General features: G+C 44.6%; 1 protein-coding gene across 1 annotated transcript in view; it reads left to right on the top strand.

The window, feature by feature from the left end:
• Positions 1–22,346, top strand: part of LOC146632887 (semaphorin-3D) — a 101,687-nt gene that overhangs the window by 75,309 nt on the left and 4,032 nt on the right. Inside the window, exons 3-15 of the mRNA XM_085353610.1 lie at positions 2,941–3,095; positions 3,328–3,390; positions 3,585–3,704; positions 5,521–5,611; positions 7,207–7,335; positions 8,482–8,624; positions 9,125–9,239; positions 9,651–9,720; positions 10,348–10,492; positions 12,539–12,761; positions 16,263–16,351; positions 19,578–19,619; positions 20,084–20,241. Of these exons, the coding sequence (XP_085209736.1) occupies positions 2,941–3,095; positions 3,328–3,390; positions 3,585–3,704; positions 5,521–5,611; positions 7,207–7,335; positions 8,482–8,624; positions 9,125–9,239; positions 9,651–9,720; positions 10,348–10,492; positions 12,539–12,761; positions 16,263–16,351; positions 19,578–19,619; positions 20,084–20,241 (1,543 nt within the window). The remainder of the gene's footprint in view (positions 1–2,940; positions 3,096–3,327; positions 3,391–3,584; positions 3,705–5,520; positions 5,612–7,206; positions 7,336–8,481; positions 8,625–9,124; positions 9,240–9,650; positions 9,721–10,347; positions 10,493–12,538; positions 12,762–16,262; positions 16,352–19,577; positions 19,620–20,083; positions 20,242–22,346) is intronic.

Here is a 22,346-nt window from a genome sequence, read left to right as displayed (position 1 = left end):
GACTCGGAGCCAAATGCCGCAGCTCTGTAAAATAAGAATCTACTTGCCCTTTTCCAGCTCAGCGGCTCAGCCCCTGCTGGTATCTGTGGTGCTCTTACTGTAAAATCATTCACGGTGGTTATCGCTAGCAAAAAGTTTGAAATAATTCAATTATAAAAAACAGCTTTATACTAATCTGAAAATTCCCCAAATTTTAAGAGAGGAAAAAATCTACAGAGGCCTGTTTGCTCAGAATATGAGCTGACTTAGCGCACGGCTAACAGTCTGGGTTAGTTTGATGGTGACCTGCTCTCGGCCCCTCGAGCTTTAAATGAGTTGATGACACATTTTTGTCTGTTTCTATGACACGTTTCATGTTCTGTTCCTTTAACCTCTATAAATCTGCCCACTTCAGTTACATGTGTGACGCCCTGAGGAGTCTCACAGCTGTGTGAGAGTGGATTATCTGAATGAGAAACGAGCTGTGAAGATCTCATTTAGGAGCCTGAACAGATGTGGCTGTTACGTCTGATTGCACACACAACTTTGCTGTGTGTGTGTGTGTGTTCAGTCTTTACTTGTATAAAAGTCCAGTTTCCTCTTTGGATGTAAAAATATCAGGATCCTGCTCAGATGGATAAAATCTGTGTTTATAGTTTTGCACTTTTCTCATAAATGAACACCTTTCGTCTCAGTTTCTGTATTTTTACCTGCAGTGTGTCTAATCCACCATTGTGCATATTATCCTGAAGTATGCCAGTCTGTGATTGGTCCTATTACGAGTCACATCGAGGGTGATTTCCTGTGCAGAAGGAGAATTTTTCCGTTTTTACCTCACAGCTGTTCCTCGAGTCTCGCTCTGAGTTTTGTCAATTTCTTCATCAGACAAAGATGCAAAATAAACTGGAGGAACAATTAATCACAGAGGAAGACCTAAAGCAAAGTCTGCGCCTTTTCTGCCTTTTTGTACTTGTAGGACTGAGGAATCACTTTCATTCATCACTCCTTTTATTATTTTTTCAATGGGGGGCTCAGTGAAACTGCTGAAGACTACGCGTGATTAAAGGCTGTGCAAATAAACTTGACTGCACGGCTCTAGAGTTGAGCCTTCCTCCATTCTTCAGCCCTTTCTCCTCTGTTTCCACGCTTGATTAGCGAGCAGAAACTCTTGTGCGTCCCGTTAACGCGATGAAAGCGGCGTGATTGTCAGAGCGGTGATTTATTTCTTTTTAAATGTCCTCTGGTGCGGCTCAAGTGCAACAAATGTGCCGTGCTGCATTCAAAGCCGCTTTTGAGCCATCGGGACGCACAATCAGCGTGTCCGCGCACACGCCGGACTGTGCTGTGCATCCGCAGTGTGGGGTGCGCTCTGACTCGCAGGCCGGGCCTGAATGCTGTGACGGTCTTGTTGAGTTTCACGGTTAGTTTCCTTCGTTCGTTCAAGCGATTGTTTGCAGCGCAGGCAGGTCAGTGCGGCGGGAAGACGAGGAGGATTTCAAGGTTAATTAGCTGCTTTTACTCCAGTTAATATTTGCAGCGTGAGGTCACAGACTTACCCACCGTGACCCTGATTCAAATGAGACGCAGGTGTTTGAATGAATAGAGGATCAGTTATAGAGCCGCCCGCCTGAAGCACTTTCTGTCCACGTTTAAACCTGAACGTTCAAAGACGTGTTCAACATGTTGATGTTGCACTTTTTGCATTTCTATTTAAATTGTCTAACACATTATTGTTTTTATGATTTATACTTAGTGTTTTTACTTGTAACTGAATCATTTTTAATGCATTTAAATGTGTGTAAGCACGAAGCATATAAGCTTGTATTTATTATTATAACTGCAGAGTCCTACTCTTGATGAGCCTGTAGTTTAACAACAGTGGACTATAGTTGGAACTAAAAGTTGTTTTCATTGTTTTATCCTCGGATTATCTTTTGTTCACAGGGATGATGTTCGTGGATGTTTTGCCCCAGCAGCACAGAGAGTTGTTTGTTTTTGCTGTCAAATGACAGGAAACGGCACAAATGCATCATCATGAAATCAGTTATTAGACGGGCAAACGGCTAAATTAAAGTCCACTGAGGAGCTTAAATGTGATTTAAGTCATGAAATGTTGGGAAAACACTTTTCATTACAAAACTTGCACTATTAAGTTTCAGACTGCATTAGGATTATTGAATTATTTGTCATTTCTCTGTAGACGTGTTGCATGCTGGTGTGAACCTGAGTCCTCTTCGATCCAGTTTCACTCGCAGCTGTGGAAGTTTCAGGCTGACACACTTTGCAGAGCCGAGAGGGTTTCAGGGTTGATTTGACCTGCTTGCTCAGGTCGTTTTCTGCCTGCTTTAGCAGCGACTCCCCAGAGACGAGCGCAGCGGCAGCCTGCAGCCTGACTGATGACCTGATGCTGCCGTGTGTCAGTGATGGCGAACGATTAGGAGAGATGTATTCAATAAAACATATTTTATTGAAGTAGCAATACAAACTATATAACACTAATAAAATAAATCCATTCACAGTTTAATGGAGTTAAAACGCAGTTTTTCTGAGCATTATGGAAATCTCCAAACAGTTCACGCAGCTCTGGGTGAGACGATGAACTTCAAAGTGAAAGGTTTTCACTGTTTTCACTCGATTACTGATGAAGTTAAAGACGCATCAAATGTTTTCGGTTAATGTGGCTTATTGTTACTCACTCACACGTTTCATATTAACTCAGCCTTCTTGATGATATCTTGCAGGATCTGCATTATTTTTGTCTTGCAAAATTTTAATAGGAGACGTTTGAAGCTCATTTTGCAGACGTCTGTGTTGTTGTTGTCATTTCAGTTGAAGGATGTGTGAATTATGGTGCATTATAATTAAAGGCAGTGAAATTAAAAAAACACTTATGGCTGGTGAGAGCTGATGCTGGGTACAGGCGCGTTTGATTGAACAGCCTCTCTCCTCCGTCTGTGTCAGATGTGAGGAACGGTTCAGCTGTCTTCTGGGAGGAGGGGGTCAGCGGTGGGTACCAGGCCCTGCTGTTAGACGAGGATAAAGGCTGGCTGCTGGTCGGAGGGAAAGACCACATCTACCTGCTGAAGTCTGACAGCTTGGATCAGCCCTCGCAGAAGGTAAAGCCACAAAGATTCATTGTTGCTGTATCTTAGTTGCACATGTTCACCAACAGCCTGCACATGCTGATCTGGAGAGATTTCACTGTAATCGCTTCCTCTGGCACAGAAAGCAGCCACAGCTCTGGAGCCCAAATGATTATTTGATCTGGCAGGAAATCAGTCGGTAACATTCGTAGTCGTTCGAGCTGCTTTGTTGCCAGCGTTGCTGATTGATGCTCGTTTCTTTCAGATCTACTGGCCGGCTGCCAGAGAGCATGTGGAGCACTGCAGGCTGGCTGGCAAAAGCCTGGAGGTAACACACTGAGCATATTTTAGTATGTGCACAGTTTGTGTGCATTTAGTTTTATTACACAAACAAACTCTAATCACAGTTTATCTGTACAGTAATAAATATCAGTTACTCTGGAGTTTTTGTTATCAGTGTTACAACGACTGGAATAAGTGAAGAATTACATTAGACATGATCCTGTTTTTGTCTTTTTGCAGACTGAATGTGCCAACTTTGTGCGGCTGCTGCAGCCTTTCAATAAGACCCACGTTTATGCTTGTGGTACTGGCGCTTTCCATCCACAGTGCACTTACCTGCACCTCGGACACAACACAGAGGTACCAGTTCATTCAGTCGTTCATTTAGTTCAAATAAATATGAAGTCACAAAGCTAAAGTGGAGCAGAGGGTTGGCTGTAATGGCATTCAAGACTTTAAAAATTGGATATTTCTGTTGTTTTATATGTGAAAGAGTAAATCTGCTCTGTCGCTTAACAAAGTTTTTATTTAAGCCGCTGATTATTTCCAAACGTAGAAACTGTGAAGTCAAATTCAGACGTTTTCAGTTCCACAGTTAGATGTTCGGCTCTGCCAGATCCAGGAAAGCCAGAGGACCCAGTTCTTTGCTTGAAAAACAAAGCCAGCACTGCCATGTTGTCTAATGTGCTGACTGGAAACATACTGGTGTCACTGCTATGATACACCTGGTGGAGCAACAGCCAGTCAGGGTCTCGCTCCTACCTCGTCACTAAGGACACTTTGGGGTCACATTTAAACTCTGTGGATCAGTTTTTAGCTTGCATGTTGTAAATGAGCTTATTTTACCCCAAACCATGAGCTAAACATAACCAGTGTTTTTGTGGTGTCTGAACTAAAGTGACAGAAAGAAGGAGGAGAAAACCAAAACATGAACCTCAGTGTTTTGGCTCATGCTACAGCCCTCTGAGGCTGGAACTGTACCAGGAACAAGTGGTTCCTATTAAACTGAAGAAATAGTTAGTGCATTGTACTGTAGTGACTTGTTGACAGTCTGCATAGTCACAGAAAATTGGCAGACATGTGCCTCATGTACTCCAGTCCCCCCCAAGTGGACCCTTGTATACTTGTGGTCTGCTATCTTCAGCCAACGTTATCTGACACAATGTGATGGCAGTGTGAGGAAATGAAGGACAAAATAGTTATAAAACAATCATGAATGGAAACAGAAGAACTGCAAAGTGATAAAAACAACAAAGAAGAGACGATAGAAATCCCAAAGGGAACACACAAGATAATCCACAGTGGGTTTTCACAGAGAAAACCACGTGGGGCCACAGAAATGTTGCACTTTTGGGCCCTCTGTTACACCACTGGGCTCCTATGGAGGTTTTCACCGGGCAGTCCACAGTGGCCACGCCCATAGAAAAGTCATACAGGTGTCCCAAAGGGTAAAAGTGCTGCACACCCATTTGGGATAAATGTGGGTTTCCCTTCCCCCATAAACCCACAGTTCACCCACACGCACCCACAGTGGGCCCAGATGTGCATGTTTGCTGGCCCGTTATTTGTAATAAGGAAGGTTACTGCTGCGGAGAGGATGAAACCACAGAGCATGTTTTAAACCTCAGTAACATGGAAGGGGGGTTGAGTGGGCCCCCAGTAGTTCGGCCCACACCTGCTGTAGAGCGTGGTCCAATGGTCCCAACTGTAGGACCCTCCCTGCATGAGTGGGCTGCCCCACATGGGACCCCATTGGACTTTAGGGGGCCCATAGCTTTATGTTCAGTGGCCACCTCAACCTCAAAAAACAGGTTAAAAGATAAGTTTGGTCTAAAATGTGGATTTTTTCCTACACAGTCTGTGTTTGAAGCAAAAGGCCTGAACCAGAGCAGTACTGTTGACTGATAGGTTTCTGTTTGGAAATATGCTGCCCTGCTGAAGGGCTGTTTGCTCGCCTGTGTTGAAGGACTCATTGTTTCCTAATCCATCCACCATATTCAGACTTCTAAAACACTAATATTAATCATCATCATTGTTGGCAGTCCTCTAAAATCAGTCAGCCTCTCTAAAGAGCTTCTGTTCTGTAATGAAGTGAAGTGAAGGCAGCTTCATCTTTGCCCTTCTGTTTATCCATCATTCTGTGTTTGTGTGGTCTCCTCTGTCCTCTCTCCTGCAGGAGCCGTTGTTCACGCTGTCTCACACGGTCGAGTCAGGCAGAGGAAAATGTCCCTTCAGTCCCAAAGAGCCCTTCGCTGCTAGACTGACCGGTAGGTCCCGTCCACCCACGCGCACTCGAAGGTCTGGCCTGAAAGAGTGGCCATATTGAATCATCATCTGTCATTCTCTAAAAGCCGTGTTCACATTCTGGTGACAGCGGCGCTCTGCGGCGTACAATCCCACCACTGTGTGACTCCTCGCTGCAGAGTGTCCGCTCAGCCGCGGCGTGTGTGGTCCGCATGAGTTATTCCACGCGCTGACGTCAGCCGCTGCCCCCCATGACATAAAGGACATAAAACACATCGGCCATATTTGGATCACTTAGACAAAGAGAGAGCTCCATAGAAGAAGCCATAAGTTTTTATAACTGACGGTTGGGTCTGTGCTGACAGCTGAGGAATGAGGGTTTACCAGCGACGGAAGCACGATGTCTTTCCAGCACAACTAATGTTTAGGGGAGGCTGTGACTCAGGAGTCAGAGTCGGTTGGCTACTAATCTGACCCCTACTGGTTTTGTGCCCCCAGAAAAGTGTTTGCATGATAGCAAGAAAGCAGAAAAGGTTCAGTAAAGCGTTGCAAACCTGGTTTGTAAATATATTGTCACTATATTGCCAATTAAACCAGCCAGGTGCTCCCAGTTGCACCGATTAACTCCGCCTACCAGGAACCTGCAAGACAGCACACAGGGACAGAAACCCATCAGGCCCTGGCCGAGGCGCCTCTGCGTGGGGAGTTGTTAGTGTTTGTTTGGAATTCAGTAATTTTAATGTTAAAATAACTGAGCAATAAACACAACGTGATGCTTATTAAACAGCTTAGTCATGTTGTGAGGTGAAAGACCTTCATGTGAGCGCCCTCAGTCATTGGACAAGCCTAAGAAATCAAGATAAGGACATCAGACACGCTCTAAATCTGTTTGTTTAGTTGATAGAGTTGAAAAATGTGTTGATTTGGTGACTGATGAAAATCACTAAACTCTAGTAAGACTAGTAGAGCCTTTGCAGTGACAACATCCTGATCTTAAATGTGTCCTTCCTACATGAGCTGGAGGATCTGTGCACGCCGTCACATGTTTTTCGGATGTTTACGGTCTGAGCTGTTTATTAGAAAAAGCTGCTTAATGAGTAAAAGCTGTGTACGCTGAGCGGACTGCATGTGCTGTACCTGGACGTGTCTGAGTGCCGCGGGAGGTTAAATTACATGTAAACATGTAGTTAAAACAAGGAGTCAACACTGAAGTTATGGAGGTGCAATTAAGAGGACCAGACTGTTTTCATTTTTCACATGAAGGTACCCAGGGAGAGACGGCCAGTGTTTCAGTTAATATTCAGCTCCTTAAAACCACAAAACAAACACTGAGGACCAATTAAGTGATTTTTTAAAACCTTATTAAGACATTTTTTTCAGGAAATGATGTCAGAAATATTTTGCTTCATTGTTTTCTTACAGATGAATGTTTTCATGAATCAGTTTTCAGATATTTGCTGTTCTGCTCTGGGCCTGCAGAGAATGCAGAGCCTTCAGTCGAAGGCGGAGCTATAAAACAGACGCTCTGTGTACTGGTCAACTCCTGAATGTAGGAAAATATGTTTCACGCAAATGTATTGTTCTTGTTCAGGCAGTCGTTCCTTTTCTTTCTCCCTAGACGGGGATCTGTACGCGGGTACCTCGGTCGATTTCATGGGAGCCAACGCTGCGATCTTCAGGACATCCATCCAGGGCAGCAGCCAGCATTACATCCGCACTGAAGCCTACGATCACAACTGGCTCAACGGTAAGAAGCTCCGTTTCTTTTGTTATCCGTTCGACACACCAGATAAACTTCTGCAACACATGGAAACACTTACCGGTTAATGGTCCCCTGGACAAACGTTTGCTACCGTGCACAATAAGTCCTGCAGAAGTAAAAAGTTATGTGCAAAAATTCAACGTTGAATACAACTGTGTGGCAATAGATTTAAACCCTAGTATGAAACCAGAGGTAGACACACGGTTCCACCAAATCTTTTTAAAGAATGGATGCAGAGTGCACACAGCTCACATTTTCTTAGACAAACCCAACCACTGATATCAGTAAGGATGAAAGAAAGCAGCTTTTAGGGCCTCTGAAGGGTGCAGACATCCACTTTGCCTGGTCGGAAATACAGCTTTGCATCCATCATCCTGGGGAGCTGCTCTCACTAAAGGTACTTTTAACTAATCAGGAGACCATTACTTAGTCTGTGGTTGTCATACATGAGCATTAATGTCCCTGCTCTGAGAGCCGAGACGATGAATTATTCTAAAGGTTTTAGGACTCCTGAGCTTTGAGCCTGTTTGGTTCTTTTTTTTGTTTCATTCCTTTTCTCATTTTGTATACTTGCTTATTGTGTGTGTGTGTGTGTGTGTGTGTGTGTGTGTGTGTGGTTTTAGTGTCAGGTTTACAGTTAGGTTATTGTTAGGGTTATTTTTGATGGTCAGGGTTATGGGCTACGGAATGCATCATGTCAATGGGATGTCCTCACTAAGATATCAAAATGAGAATGTGTGTGTGTGTATGTGAGACACACACCTAGCCTGGACTTATTAGTTGTGTAGTTTAATACTAACACCAAGCTGCTCTCCGATGCATCCATCGGAGTGAGTGGTAGATAGAAAGCACAAGACAAGAAAACTGTGAAAATTGTTAATAATTAATTTTTGAAATTGATAATAATAAGCTTGGATAAGGTACATAAGACATAAAACAAAATGCAGTAGCAGAAAGAAAAACAAATTAAAAGAAACGAAAGACACACGTTTTCTGACAGTTTAAGCTGATGATAGCTCCTCCTCCATGAGTCTTCTATTACTCCTTCACTTGTTATACCTGTAATTTACAAATAATCTATAGAAACAGAGAGAAGCTCACAGAGTCAAATGTGTACCGTCTCCCTCTCAGAGCCAGATTTTGTGGGCTCCTTCTCCATCCCTGACACGCGCAGCCCGGACGATGATAAAGTCTACTTCTTCTTCAAGGAGAGGGCGGTGGAGGCCGGGCAGTGGGACAGGAGGGTGTACAGCCGCGTGGCCCGAGTCTGCAAGGTAACGACGAGCAGCCTCGACGTGATTAAGGAATCCGTGACGGGGATCAGGGTTCTCTGTTCTGCTGTCCCGCATCACTGTTATAACTGTTAACAGGCTTTCTGACGCCTGTTTTGCTTCATGTGTGATTTATCTTTAGTTTTCTCAGTTAAATATAAACAGTTAAAAAGCTAAGCCCGTCTGAGACACAGATATTCAGTTTATTACCATAAGAACTAAAGAAAATCAGTTTTCATATTTAAAACACATCTGGGTAATAAATTTATTAAGTAAAAAGCACTAAAACAAGTAAATACATCTAAAGCTTTTTTAGTTTCAGAGCTTTAAATGAAGGAGTTAAGGTTTGTGTTCTTGAACTGAACAGAAATGCAGATCTGTGGAGACGGACGAAGGTTGTAGACGATGTCTCCTTTTTATGTTTCCTTCCCTTCCTCCCTCACTGTACTGCTCCTTTAAATCTAACCGTCATCCTTCCCTCTCTCATCTCTTCCTCAATCCAGAACGATCTCGGCGGGAGGAGGAGTCTCATCAACCGCTGGACCACCTTCCTCAAAGCCCGGCTGGTCTGTTCTGTCCCCGGCCCGTCTGGAGTCGACACGCAGTTTGATGAGCTTGGTAAAAACCTCCTCCTCCTCCTCCTTTTCCTTCCTCTCTGGATGTTTTCTTACGTGACCTCTCCTGAATAATCTTAGTACAGTACGCCTCGCCTGTGCTCTCGCCTTATCGTCCCAACTTTAAAACGCTGACGCTGTTATATTTGTCTCCTCCTTTCCTTCCACACACTGTCCTGTCTTGTCTTTAGGAGGCCTGAGGTTACAAAGGTTCATCCAAACTGTCACATCAGCCACTGATTAAAACTTTATTGGTACAAATTTGTGCAACTGTGAATGATTTACAGGTGAAGTGACGCTAACGAGGCAAATCTAAACTTCTTCCAGTCTTCCTCCCTCAGTATGAATAACACGGTTTTACTGCTGCACATTGTTCATGATTCTGAGTTTAAAAGCAGCCTCTGTGTTTCCTTAGAGGACGTCTTTGTCCTGGAGACCAAGGACCCTCAGAACCCGACCATCTACGGAGTCTTCAGCACGTCCAGGTGAGGGCGCGTTCAGCCGTGCAGTCACTTACATGTATCTGGTTTATTTCAGAGACCACTTTAACACGAGCTGCTTAAACTTTTACGTTTCTCAAGAAATCCTTTTAAAATGCACGATTTTAAAGATCTTTAAAAGTCACGTGATTATTATGTGGTGCCAGGCCGTGTCACTCTGTCCTCAGTGGTGCTCATGAGCTCGCCGCTGCACATGTTCATCACCGAACTTCTGATTCAAGGAGAACTTTATTGACATTTAGGCTTTGAAAACTGAAGGAAACAGTTTTCAAGGGAAGAGGGAGGGCGTCCTCTTCCTGTATGTGCACGCCCACTGCCAGGCTGGCACGTGCACACTCAGGGGTGCAAAGGAGCAGAGGTCAGATGTGGGAGGTGTCCAGGGTCAAAGGTGAAGAGGCCCAGCTGGTTGTGTTTTTGTAACCAATGTATGAAAGCACTCCACCTTTTTTCCCCTCGTGTCCTTCCTTTCCTGCTTCCTTCTTTCTCCTTCCTCTTTTATTCTTCCTTCCTTCCTGGCCTGTTTTGGGGTTCTTCTTTCCTCCGCTTCCCCTAACCTCCCAAACTCCATCTTTCTGTCACATCCGTCACCAACACCTCCTTTTTCTTCCACAGCTCCATATTTCGTGGTTCAGCAGTGTGTGTGTTCTCCATGGCGTCCATTCGAACTGCTTTCAACGGACCATTTGCCCATAAAGAAGGTCCCGACTATCGCTGGGTCGAGTACAAGGGTCACATCCCCTACCCAAGACCTGGCACCGTGAGTACTCCCGCACCAAAAGCCCCCAAAACAAACCACTGTAGCATGAAACATTTTAATATACTACAACACGATCCTTTGTTATATAAGCAGTGTAAAAATAAAAAAAAATCCCCAAACCTCCCTGCACTGTCGTCTAGTTTTGTGTCAGCCACATAACAGCTTCCTGAAATAAAGCTGAAGTATGCTAACAGATGGGATTAAAGATACGAAACAGAGGACAGCTTCACTGCTGGGAGGTTTGCACAGCACCTGTAAATCATATCTTTGCATACATGTACGCAGTTCATGTGTTTGCATTATTATCCATCATAAACTCCCGTCATGGAGGAATGTGATCCCCCCTTAAAGTCATCCCCAAATGCACAGACAGTCTTAAATCTTCAGCCAGAAGAAGAAGAAGGGCTGCACCTCACAGCTCCTCAGCAGGCTGCTCCCAGCATTGGACAGCCTCTGTCCACAGTGCAGAGCAGCACACAGCTAAGAGTCACATCTTTGCACAGTTCTCTTATTACAAAAATGTAGAGTGTATGAATGTGCAGTAAATATACAGGTATCCCCACATGAATCCTCCAACTTATACAGAATAAAGTTTTATTATAAAGTCCTGGTTCTTTAGAGCAAACATCTGTCTGCAGTCTGGATGGTTTTTACGTCACATTTTTATTCTTTTAGGCACTGATTTGAGGCCAGTTTAAAGTAAAATTAATGGCTTGAGATGGTGAAATAAATAAATTACTGTCCTCACATTACTGTGTCTGAAAACACTGCAGTATAACCTTCAGCATCTCTCGAGTATTTGTGGTGAAACGGCCCTTTAAGCACAGGGTAAGGTTTTGGTCAGGCTGTCACTTTAATGTTCAAAAGCTGCTCCTTTTAAAGCCTCGTCGCCCATAAATCTCTGCTAATATAGTGGCGACAGGACGGTATTTATGTTTGTGTGAATAACTAAGACTCTCCTGTGAGATCAGACTCCAAACACACACAACACCGCTAATGAAAACAAGCTGATGGCGCTGCGAGAGGAAAACCTCTGGTGATTTAACACCTGAGCTGTGAAGTCCTCTGGGAAACTTCAACCTGTCAGGAGGTGCTGGGGTTTTAGTGTGTGTCAGGTGCTATTTCATTCTCCCTGCTGGGGGACTCGGAGCTCTGCAGAGTGGTGCTGAATCATGTGGCTGATTGCAGAAGAGGTGAGTCGCATCAGAGCTGCAGGGGAGAAGTTTGAAGTAGCAGGATGATTAATATGATTAATAGCAATATGAAAACGTCAGCGCGATGCTGTGATTCTAATCCCCCGATCACTGACTCACTGTCTTGTTGACTTCAGCTTTTTCACTGTGCTCGACTCGTGTTTTCTCCTTTTTACAATCCTGTCTTCAGCATTTCGATCCCTTCTGTAATTCCTTTTCTTTCCTCGCCTCCTCACTTTTTCTTCAAACCACCAGAGTTGGCTCTAGACTGCTGGAGGTAGCCATCATGAAATCACCTACTAGTTTGTGAAATGTTTTAAAGCCTGGTCTGTACCATTTTTGTAGCACGTTTATTAGCTGGAACCAGCATCTGTAAACTGTGTAGGCTCAAATATCTGTTAGGCACCGACCAGAACTGGAGCACAAACAAAAATACACCAGCTGCACAAATACAAACCGATATATAACCGATATAAATGACCATCATTATGGATGGATGCTCCCTCTGACTAGGTAAAGTTATACTTACTCCACACTGAATGGTAAAGTCCGGTTAAAGTCCAAGCTGATGCACAAGCTCAGCTTCCAGAATTGTGACTCTGTTTGGTAAAAAATGCTCAACCAAATCTTTGACTTTGTTATTCTAGAAATAAAAACTCTTTAAATCCATGTAAACAATGATAAAAAGCACGACCTGTGTAGTAACGTTGAATAGAAAATCTTCTCACTACATGTTCTGTCTGCTGCATTTACCAGACAAACATGAACCTTATGTTGTCCACTGCTCCCTCACTCAGTCGTTCGTCTTCCCCGCTGATGGTTTGTTCCTGTATTCCTCCCTCTGGTCCTCCAGTGTCCCAGCGAGACCTACGATGCTCTCCACAAATCCACCAAGGACTTCCCAGATGAGGTGGTGAGCTTCATGCGGCAGCATCAGCTGATGTGGGAGCCCGTCCTGCCTCTGGGCGGCCGGCCCATCTTAACCCGCGTCAACTCGGCCTACACGTTAAAGAAGGTTGTCGTGGACAGGGTGGACGCCGAGGACGGACCGTACGACGTCTTACACCTGGGCACAGGTGAGGAGGACGAGGGGAAGGAGAAGAGGGGAGGGAAGAAAATGAAAAGTATCGAGACTGTGGAGGAAAACGGACTCGGTGTGCAGCTGGGACTGAAATCTCATCAGTTTGTTACCAGACAGATCAGTTGAGCTGATTCAGAGTGCGATGGAAAGTGTGTAAATGAAGCAAAGAGAGTTTAGAAGTTTACAGAGTTACAAGGAGGCAAACTGGTGACGTTTTCTCTGGAACGCAAAAAGGTGTTTTGTGGGTTTTACACTGAGAACAGAGCAAAACTTAATGTTGAGATAAAAGGTGAAAAGACCGTTTTGACTTTGAAACAGTAAAACGATAAAAGAAGAGGCAGGATTGACAAATATCGAGCTGTGAGTTGTCTTTTTTTGGCTGAATCTTCACCAAAGGAGGTTGTGGTGTTCTTATGGATGCACTAAATTCCAGTTTAATAGTGACATGTGAATTTTAGGAATAGCTGGAAATCTTTGAAACACAGAAGGGATTTCTAACACGTCCTGTTTCTAACGTGTTCTTTTAACCTTCTTTAACACATTTCCCTGATTTAAAATTTTTAATATTTTGTAACTTTTACACCCATGAATCATGAATAATTCTTCCTCTGTGTTTGAGCCGGAACATCTGCAGACTCTGGAAACATCAGCTTAGTTGGGACACGACTGACAGACCAGCAGAACGTTCAGATTCGGTTCCCGGTGAAACTTTGGACGCTCGGCTGTGAGATTTAAACCCGTCGGTAAAATAAGGTCAGCTGAGGCGGGGCCGAGCGAGCGGGCGTTTGAACTCGAGCGTGTGATTGGACCGTCTTTTAGAGCGGCGTACTGTGGCTCGCCTGTTGTGTGTAAACACGTTTTCATTCATTATCTGTAAGGCGGTGAAAAATGGCGAGCTTTTATTGTGACGGGGTGATTGATTTCCTGAGTGTGTTGGGCCTTTGTTCATTAATGTGCACACAAGTGCGTTTGCTTGTGTGTGTGTGTGTGTGTGTGTGTGTGTGTGTGTGTGCACACATGATTAATGGCAGCGGTTATTTAAGTGCTGGCGACAGATCGGGGGGCCAGAGGTGCTGCGACTGCTCCATACATCTCTGCTGAGTGGATTCCTCTCCACCACCTCATCCCCCCGTTAGCTCCACATTCACCTGCCTGATAAATGCTCCTTCTAATCTTTCACCTAATACCACCAGGAGGAATATTTCTACATGCTTTCTGAGTGACAGATGACTTTTTTTATTGGGTTGTTATATCCCATTTTAAAAATATCCTACTCTTTAATCACACGCCTGCATCACACCGTTTCGTTTAGGATTGAAATACAGCTTTGAGAAGTCTACAGGTCACTGCGGCCGAGTACTCGTTTGGATTGTGGCTTCTAGTTTATCTGTTCAAATGTATTAAAGTGAACGCAGCTCTGTGCGCTGAAAGCTTACAGAAGCTTCTTTTATATCCAGTCCAGTTAAGTTCAGATTTAGCTCATCAGTCTGCTAATGTGCAGTAAATGGTGCAGATGTGTTTCATTTCTGCTGTCAAGAAAACATGACGTGGTCTGTCATTCAGCACTTTCTGCTCTGCTTCAGGTCACAAAACAATTTTTTCATCCTGAGTTGCAAATCTTAACAAACAGCTCACAGATACGCCGATAGATGCTTAAGTTCGTTTAAATCAAACACTGTAACTTTAAGCTGCTCTGTCCTGTAGCTTTTCACAGACCCTGCTGTGATTGGATGAATAGTGCATGGGTTTAGAAAAGGTTTAAACTGTACTGTGATAGGACCCCACTGTTACAACGAGACAGTGTGCAGATATTCCACAATCAGCTGGAGGTGGTGTTATTGGAGAATGGAAGCATTTAAGAAACGTCGTAACTCGTCCACGATGGCAGAGCGAGGTCACCAAGGTCACATAGTGCTTAAAAGTCACCACTCCAGACATCCTCTGAATTAACATCAGCACAAAAGCTGTGCACCGGGAGCTTCGTGGCATGGCTTTATTATGTTCATACCATCTATCACTCGGACGGACTATCAGCGCTCTTATCCGTCTGCTCCTGTATTCTGATAAACACCGAGGCTGACACGATGACGCCGCGGACACCTGCACATTCTCCCTATCGCCTTATCTGTGCATGTTTGTTTCAAATGGTGAATGATAACAAATGAAAGGTGGAGATGTCTGTGCCTGGGTTTGGTATGCAGGGGATCAGATTCATGTATGTGGGTCTCCCGGAGCGATGAACCCTGACCTCACCTGACTTAATGGAGGTCTTAAATATAAACCCCAAAGGTCAAAAGTGACCTGCTGGTTTCAGTTCAAAGCGAACACCTTTGTGCTGCTCTGTGAGGCTTCAAAGCAACTGTGGAAGTTTAAAGTTTGTTAGTGCTATTTCATCACTGATTAACAGAAACGTGCCTCTGAGAACGAGTCCATCTGTTTTAGTAAAGGTTAAGAAATCCATGATTCTCTCTGAAACTGAGATTTGACTTTTTGCTGTCCTGGATGTTTGTGACAATAAATGAGTAAAAAAACAAAAACTAGCGGCTGTCCTCGCTCTGCCTGTCGTGCTTCGTTTATGTTTGACTCTGGTTCAGTTTGAAGCAAATAAAGGACCCAGTGGGAAACACATACATTATTTTATAGAAGCTTGTTGGATTTGTTTCATCTCCAGGTTGTGCTGATTTGTGGTCTCGGTGTTTAGAGTCTAAGAAAACAAAAATGCAGGGATCAGTATAATCACAAAGCTACCAGATTACATTTTTTACTGTGAAATTAAACGTGGTGACCACAGGCATCGAAGCACATCATTACTCAGTGATGAGGGCACACTTGTTTGACAGACATGTCTGCAGACACACACAGCATGCAGTAGCCTCACAAACAGCTGCAAACACACACGGTTTCCCACAGCGGAGCTTTATGAGCATGCTGGCGTGATGCGAGCGAGCGTGTTTGAATGCCTGAACATGCAAACGTACAAATGCGCGCCCGTCTGCGTCTTCAGCAGTTGATTTGTGTGCGTTTGTGTTCCATATGGTTTTGCTGTGTTATATCCTAAGTGCAGTGTGTGGTTTCACCGTCACAGCTGGCACGTGTAACAACAAACTGCCATAGATTGTGCGCGAGGTGCCTGTTTAGCGTTGTTACCAGGGTTACCGCTGTGTCCCGTGCTAATGTGGGAACGAGCTTTGGTCGTGTAGCTTTGTTTTTCAGACGCGTCATCTCCCGAAGGGGCTTTCCTGGGAGGCTGTTGTGAAACAGAACTCCTGGCTCTGCTTCGGGAAAGATATAACGGGTCAAACTTTCGCTGTTCCTGCTGCAGTTTCTCTAAAGAGGGGCTGATGCATTCTTACTGTTTCATCACGCCGGCATAAATCTAAGACCGTCTTTGCAGATGTTTTATTGGGGCAGAGTTTGGTTTCAAAGCTGAAATGAAAACGTGTGTTTTGCTGCAGGATTCCCACACGTCGGTCAAAAATCCTCTTTTATGTTGCAGATGATGGGAAGGTGGTGAAGGCGGTGTCTGTCATTAAAGACAACTGGGTCACAGAGGAGGTCATACTGGAGGAGCTGACAGTCTTCCAGGTGAGATGTTATTACAGGTTTGTGAGCGATGGAGAGCACTGAGGTGGTGATAATGCTTTCCAACCTGTTATATCCACATAGCTCTGTGTGATTAACGCTTTCCTGATGACAAAGCAGGTTTACTTTGTGACTAACAGCCCTCAGTTTCTCCATCAGAGAAAAACAGTCAAAATAAAAGGATGGATGTAGTTGCTGGGTCTGAACAGCTGATGTGGTTGCAGAAACGCTTCCTTCCCGTAGGCGTCTGTTGCCGGGGCCTCTGTAAACACTTCCCTGATGAGTTTGTGGGCTCGGTTGTTTCTTTCAGGTCAAAGTGAATAAATCATGAAGTTCACTTTGTAAATTTTGGTCATTCAGAGTTTCAGACGGGGCCGATTCTTCACTCAGGACTTCACAAAATCAGTTTCACAGTCAGGTCTGTGTCTCGCTCAAACACCAGATGCTAATCTGAAGATTTCAGGACTGGATTTCACAAACCAACAGGTGACATCATGGTGTTTATGCCCATGTTTTATATTGCCAGGCCAAACCCAAGTCTCCTTTAACAGCACCTTTTGATAAACTGGTCCAGTCGCTCAAGCGTGCGAGCACCCAGAAACTGAGCCGTCTGTCTTTGAAGCTCTCTCTGCACGCCTCACTGCCGGCACCACCTGATTTCAAACGAGTCTCCCACAGAACCTTTAAGCCTCGAGCTCAGAGGCGAACTACACGGGACTTTTATGGCTAAAACCACAGGGCTTGTTTCCGTGACTCCCACTGTCCATCTGCCAGGCCCGGACCGTGTGATCGAACATCGTTTTCTGGAAAAACTCCACTAAACACAAAAACAGATAGCAGGGCACATATTTCCCAAGGTCATCTGGGTAAATAAGCTAATGGGGACGGCAAAGAGAGAGAAGTGAGGGACGTGAGGAGGGATGGATGCATCAGGGTGAAAGGAAAAAATACAGCTGGACTAAATGTGGAAAAAAACACAGAGGACAGAAATAGAGTGAAGGATGCAGGAGAGGAGGAGGGGGATAAAAAGACGGGAGAGAGGGAAGGAAGCAGAAAGTTAAACGGAGAAATGAAACCCAGCCGGTGCTGGAGCTGAGGGCAGGTGAAGGAAGAGAAGCCACAAACAAACAGGATGCCACACACACTCGGCCTGTTTACTTCCAGCTGAAATTAAGACAGGAACAAACCCATTTCCAGCAGACTCACAAAACAGCCGGACAGCTGTGGGCAGCGTATGAAACGAGAGCTTTTATTTCTATGGGCTGAAGTCTGCGGGGGGCTGCGGGGGGTCGGGCTGCACCCTGACCGAGTTTCACACGAGCTCGTTCAGTTTCTGGCTGTGACAGAACGCAGGATAGTCGTATCACTGTAAAACACTTTCTCTCTCCTTCACTTCGACTCCTCGGCTCAGCGCGGTCAGGGGTCGTCGACTCCCTTTGTGAAACGCTTTACCCAGTCAGTGAGCCAGAAAAATGGAGCTGGGGGGTAATTTTACCCCCCGAAGAAGAAAGAGACTTATTAGATTTCTAATCTCAGTAGTTGCCCTGACCTCAGCCGCGAGTCGCTGCGAGGCATTCCTCAACCTCAAACAGCTGAATTATTGCTGCTTTTAAGGAGCAGCGTCTGTGGTTTGGAGTCAGCCGTGCGAGTCGACCTTTCCTCCTCCGTTCCTGCGGGTTCGTCTGCAAATAAGAACGTGTGTTTGTTCTTTTTTATATAAACTGGGTCGTTTTTGACAGGGAGTAACTAAGTTCATTTGTTCAAGTCCGTCACTTAAGTAGGTTTGGTTTGAGCATCGGGGAGTCTGGGCTTAATTTCCAGATGCTAACAAATTTAGCTGGACCTGCAGTCGCTGCTCGGGTACAAATAATATTAAATAAGCTGTGAAACACATATAAAGGTTACAAGATACAAGTACTGCCATTAAACGTGCGTATAGAGTCAAAGAATCCTCAAAACTATGCTCACATGAGTATCTGTCCACTATAACATCGATATATAAACGCTGTTAAAATATGTACGTAATAAAAATTAATAAGTGAACCGTGTTGTTTATATATCATGTTGGCCAGTTTTATTCGTCCACTGATTTACTGACTAATAATCTCATTTAAAAGTTTATCTGCTGCCAGCTGCTCCAGCTGTTAAACGCTGCTCGTCTTTGCTTTCAAATCAAATCACTTTTATTGTCACATCACATGTGCAGGCACACTGGCACAGCACATGCGAGTGAAATTCTTGTGTGCGAGCCCCACAAGCAACAGAGATGTGCAAACACAACAACACAAACGAGCAAAATACAAGAATGGCCAACCTGAAACTAATAAATATATGTACAATATATAATAGTGTATGCATTTCTGGATGTGTATACTAAATATTTTCCTACGTGTGTGTGTGTGTGTGTGTGTGTGTGTGTGTGTGTGTGTGTGTGTATACACATTTTTACAAATTAAATAGTAAAAAAATAAAATAATAATAATAATAATAATAAAATATATAAAATATACAGAGTTGAATATGTGCAAAACAAGTGGCATTTATATACAGTGTGGAGTGCATAATGTTGAAGTTCCAGTAGTGAAGCTGAGGTGTCTATGACGTGTTCAGCAGTCTGATGGCCTGATGGAAAAAGCTGTCTCTCAGTCTGCTGGTACGGGACCGGATGCTGCAGAACCTCCTTCCTGATGGAAGCAGTCTGAACAGTTTATGGCTGGGGTGACTGGAGTCCTTGATGATCCTCCCCGCTTTCCTCAGGCACCGCTTCCTGTAGATGTCTTGGAGGGAGGGAAGCTCACCTCCAATTATCCGTTCAGAGCACCGCACTACTCGCTGGAGAGCTTTGCAGTTGTAGGCGGTGCTGTTGCCATACCAGGTGGTGATGCATCCAGTGAGGATGCTCTCAATGGCACAGCGATAGAAGGTCCTGAGGATGCGGGGGCTCATGCCGAATCTTTTCAGTCTCCTGAGAAAGAAGAGGCGCTGCTGCGCCTTCTTCACTGTTTTGTTTGTTTCTCCCACATTTATTCACCAATAAGAATTTTTCTGAGTTGTGCAACAGGAAACTCGAGCCCGATGAAGCCGGCACTGCAGTTACTCCTAAATCCTAAATTATTCCTCGTCTCGTTAATAATTCTCACCTATCACGCTGCATCGATGAACGCCGCCGTCTGTCATCGCGCGTTATCTGTAACTTCTTATATTTATACTTCTCCTCTTCATCCCACAGAGTCCCACTCCCATCCTCAGCATGGAGCTTTCCACCAAGCGAGTAAGTCTCTCTGTTTCTCTCTGAAGCGTCGGACTTGGATTACTTATGTATTTCTGGAGCTTTCTTAAATTAAATAAGTCATTATTTGGTTCATGTCACAGTGATGGTCCTGGTCAAAGAGGAAATGTGTGTTTTTCCATCTGTCCAGACGATTCAGACTAAGATATCTAAAGTATTTAAATTTGATCTAAATATTAGATGTTGACTTTTCTGCAGCAAAATCAGCTTTGAATAAATCATTCTTCTCTGTAGCATCTTTACATCTTTATAGATTTCGGTGACACGAGTCCCGGAAATCTTTCATTTAAAATACAAAACTGAGAGAAGCGTGAACATATATGAAGATTATGGGTGAAACAGGATGTTGAGCAACTTTTTTAGAGTTGTGCAACAGATATGAGCCATGAGGATGCACGGCCAGCTTACAGAAAAGCTCTCCTCTTCCTCCCCCCTCTGCTCCACAGCAACAGCTGTACGTGTCCAGCGAGCTCGGCGTGGCCCAGCTGGGGCTCCAGAGGTGCGAGTTATACGGGACCGGCTGTGCCGAGTGCTGCCTGGCCCGAGACCCCTACTGTTCCTGGGATGGACAGACCTGCTCCAGATACTTCGCCATGAGCCGGAGGTAACGAGGACGGAGAGGGAGGACGTTTATCAGCCCGAGTCACCCGAGTGTGAACACGCTGTAGGATTTACTCTTACTGCGTTCAGCCCTGCTTATGTTGGCTGTTGCTCAAAAATAATAGATGAAGTTCATCCATGTGGCACATTTCAACAACAACATGATTTTTTTTCATTTAAAACAGATAATTGTGCAAACATTGTAAACTTTTCAACACTACTGTAGCTTCATAAGAATCAGAGCAGACAAAGACGTCAGGCACCCAGCTAACTCTGATGGTGTAAAGTCTTTACGGCTCTTTGTGTGACAGAAAGCAGACCACAGGGACATTTCAGCGTACACACTCGCACCTCGAGAGCCAGATATCTCTGTGAAAAACAAGCTGACATGACTCGCATGCACCCCTGCAGACCACCGGGCCACAGAGCCAGTGCAGGTGGGCCGTTGGTAACCAGTTCAAAATATAAAATAAAAGTTTAATGCACACACATCTTCCTGGGATACATCGCCATGGTAACTGAAGCCGCATTCACTGATGGATGCATGAGGGACAGCTGGGGCTTTAGAGTCTTGTCCAAAGATAACATGCAACGTGCAAACTGGAAGAACCAGGGATTGAACCACCGACCTTCCAATTAGTAGATGACTCTGTGTGCACAGCCGCCCCCTAGTTTGACAAACCCCGTGCTGACTTATCGAGCTGACGACCACCTTCGTGTGACCTCTCATATGTGATTGGTCATGCCGGGGGAGCAGGAAGATCGACCTGTGCACGGTGCTGATGCCGGTAAACTGGAGTTTTAGCCGTTAAAATTTTGCAGTGTGAGAACCGAACTTCTTCTGGAGCTTTGACAGCCTCTGCCGTACAGTAAAAACATGCTCTGCTGTCCCTCTGATGGCCTTCAGGATAAAAAACAATGACACAATCTCGTGGATTTAAATCAAGAACACGTTCACGAGCCTTTTTTCACAGATATAAATGAAGTGGAAAATGAAAACTCCTGCATTCGCACTGCTCCAGGAGTAAGTTGGCACCTCCAGTGAACCGCGCTATGATTGAAAGTGATTTTTGAACCTCGGTTCTGCAGATCGTTGCTAAAATAAACATTAACTCATTTCTTTTTTTAATGACCATGAAGCAGTTCTGTCATGAATTTCTGCCATAAGAAGGGCGATAAAAAAGGTCAAATGGGCGGCGCAGCAGTGACATAAAGCTGAAATGACATCTGTATCAGCTGATCGTGCGCCTGCACAGCCAGTGAGGTTCTAAGACTTGAGTACACGCTGCGCTCAAGTTTCCTCAAACACTTACAGAGAGAAGGATGCAGGAATTGTGATTTTTGGAGTCGTGCAGATGAGTTAAAGCTAAAAAAGGGGAGGATGGGTGCGAGGGCTGGGGGGGTAACGGGGAGGCCGAAGCAGAACGAGACCTGACAAAAGTCTGAACAAACACTCTGTATTTTCACAGCCTGTTCTCACTCCATGTTTCCTCATTCATAATCTCAGTAGCTCCTTTTTCTGGCACCAGGGGAGCGCAGCAACAACAGCGAGGGGGAGGATTTAATGCACTTATACGAGTTTATCTAAAGGCACGCCGTTATCTGCTGCTGCCGCTGTCAGCTGTGCTTTAACCGATGAGTCTGACGTCTGCTCGCACACACAAAGCTGCTTTTAACATTTTCAGCATGAATTAAATCATCAGAGGACTGTGCAGCTTTTACAAAAACAAATAAATGCTGATATAAAGCATGAGAGAGGCTCAGTGCATCCATCCATCGTCCATGTTTGAACCAAACTCTGGCTAAAAGTCTTTATGTTCAATCGATTGCATGTTACTCACAGTATCCATGTGCTGGTATCGTCGCTGTTATCTGAATAAATCAAATAACAAATACAGTAAAGAGCTTTGAACCTTCTCGCTGTGAGTCAGGAGTGCAAACGACCAAAGAACGAAGCTCACGGATTCAAGTCTGCTCCTTTAAATTCAACCTAAATGAAGTGTTTAATAAATACAGATTCTAACTGTGTGTGTGTGTGTGTGTGTGTGTGCGTGTGCGTGTGCATGTGTGTGTGTGTGTGTGTGCGCGTGTGTGTGTGTGTGTGTGTGT

Source organism: Diplotaxodon limnothrissa, linkage group LG5, assembly GCF_057381915.1.
Source record: "Diplotaxodon limnothrissa isolate DT_005_m linkage group LG5, D_limnothrissa_male_GT1.1, whole genome shotgun sequence".
Taxonomy (NCBI): domain Eukaryota; kingdom Metazoa; phylum Chordata; class Actinopteri; order Cichliformes; family Cichlidae; genus Diplotaxodon; species Diplotaxodon limnothrissa.
This window is presented reverse-complemented; position numbering and strand designations above follow the sequence as displayed.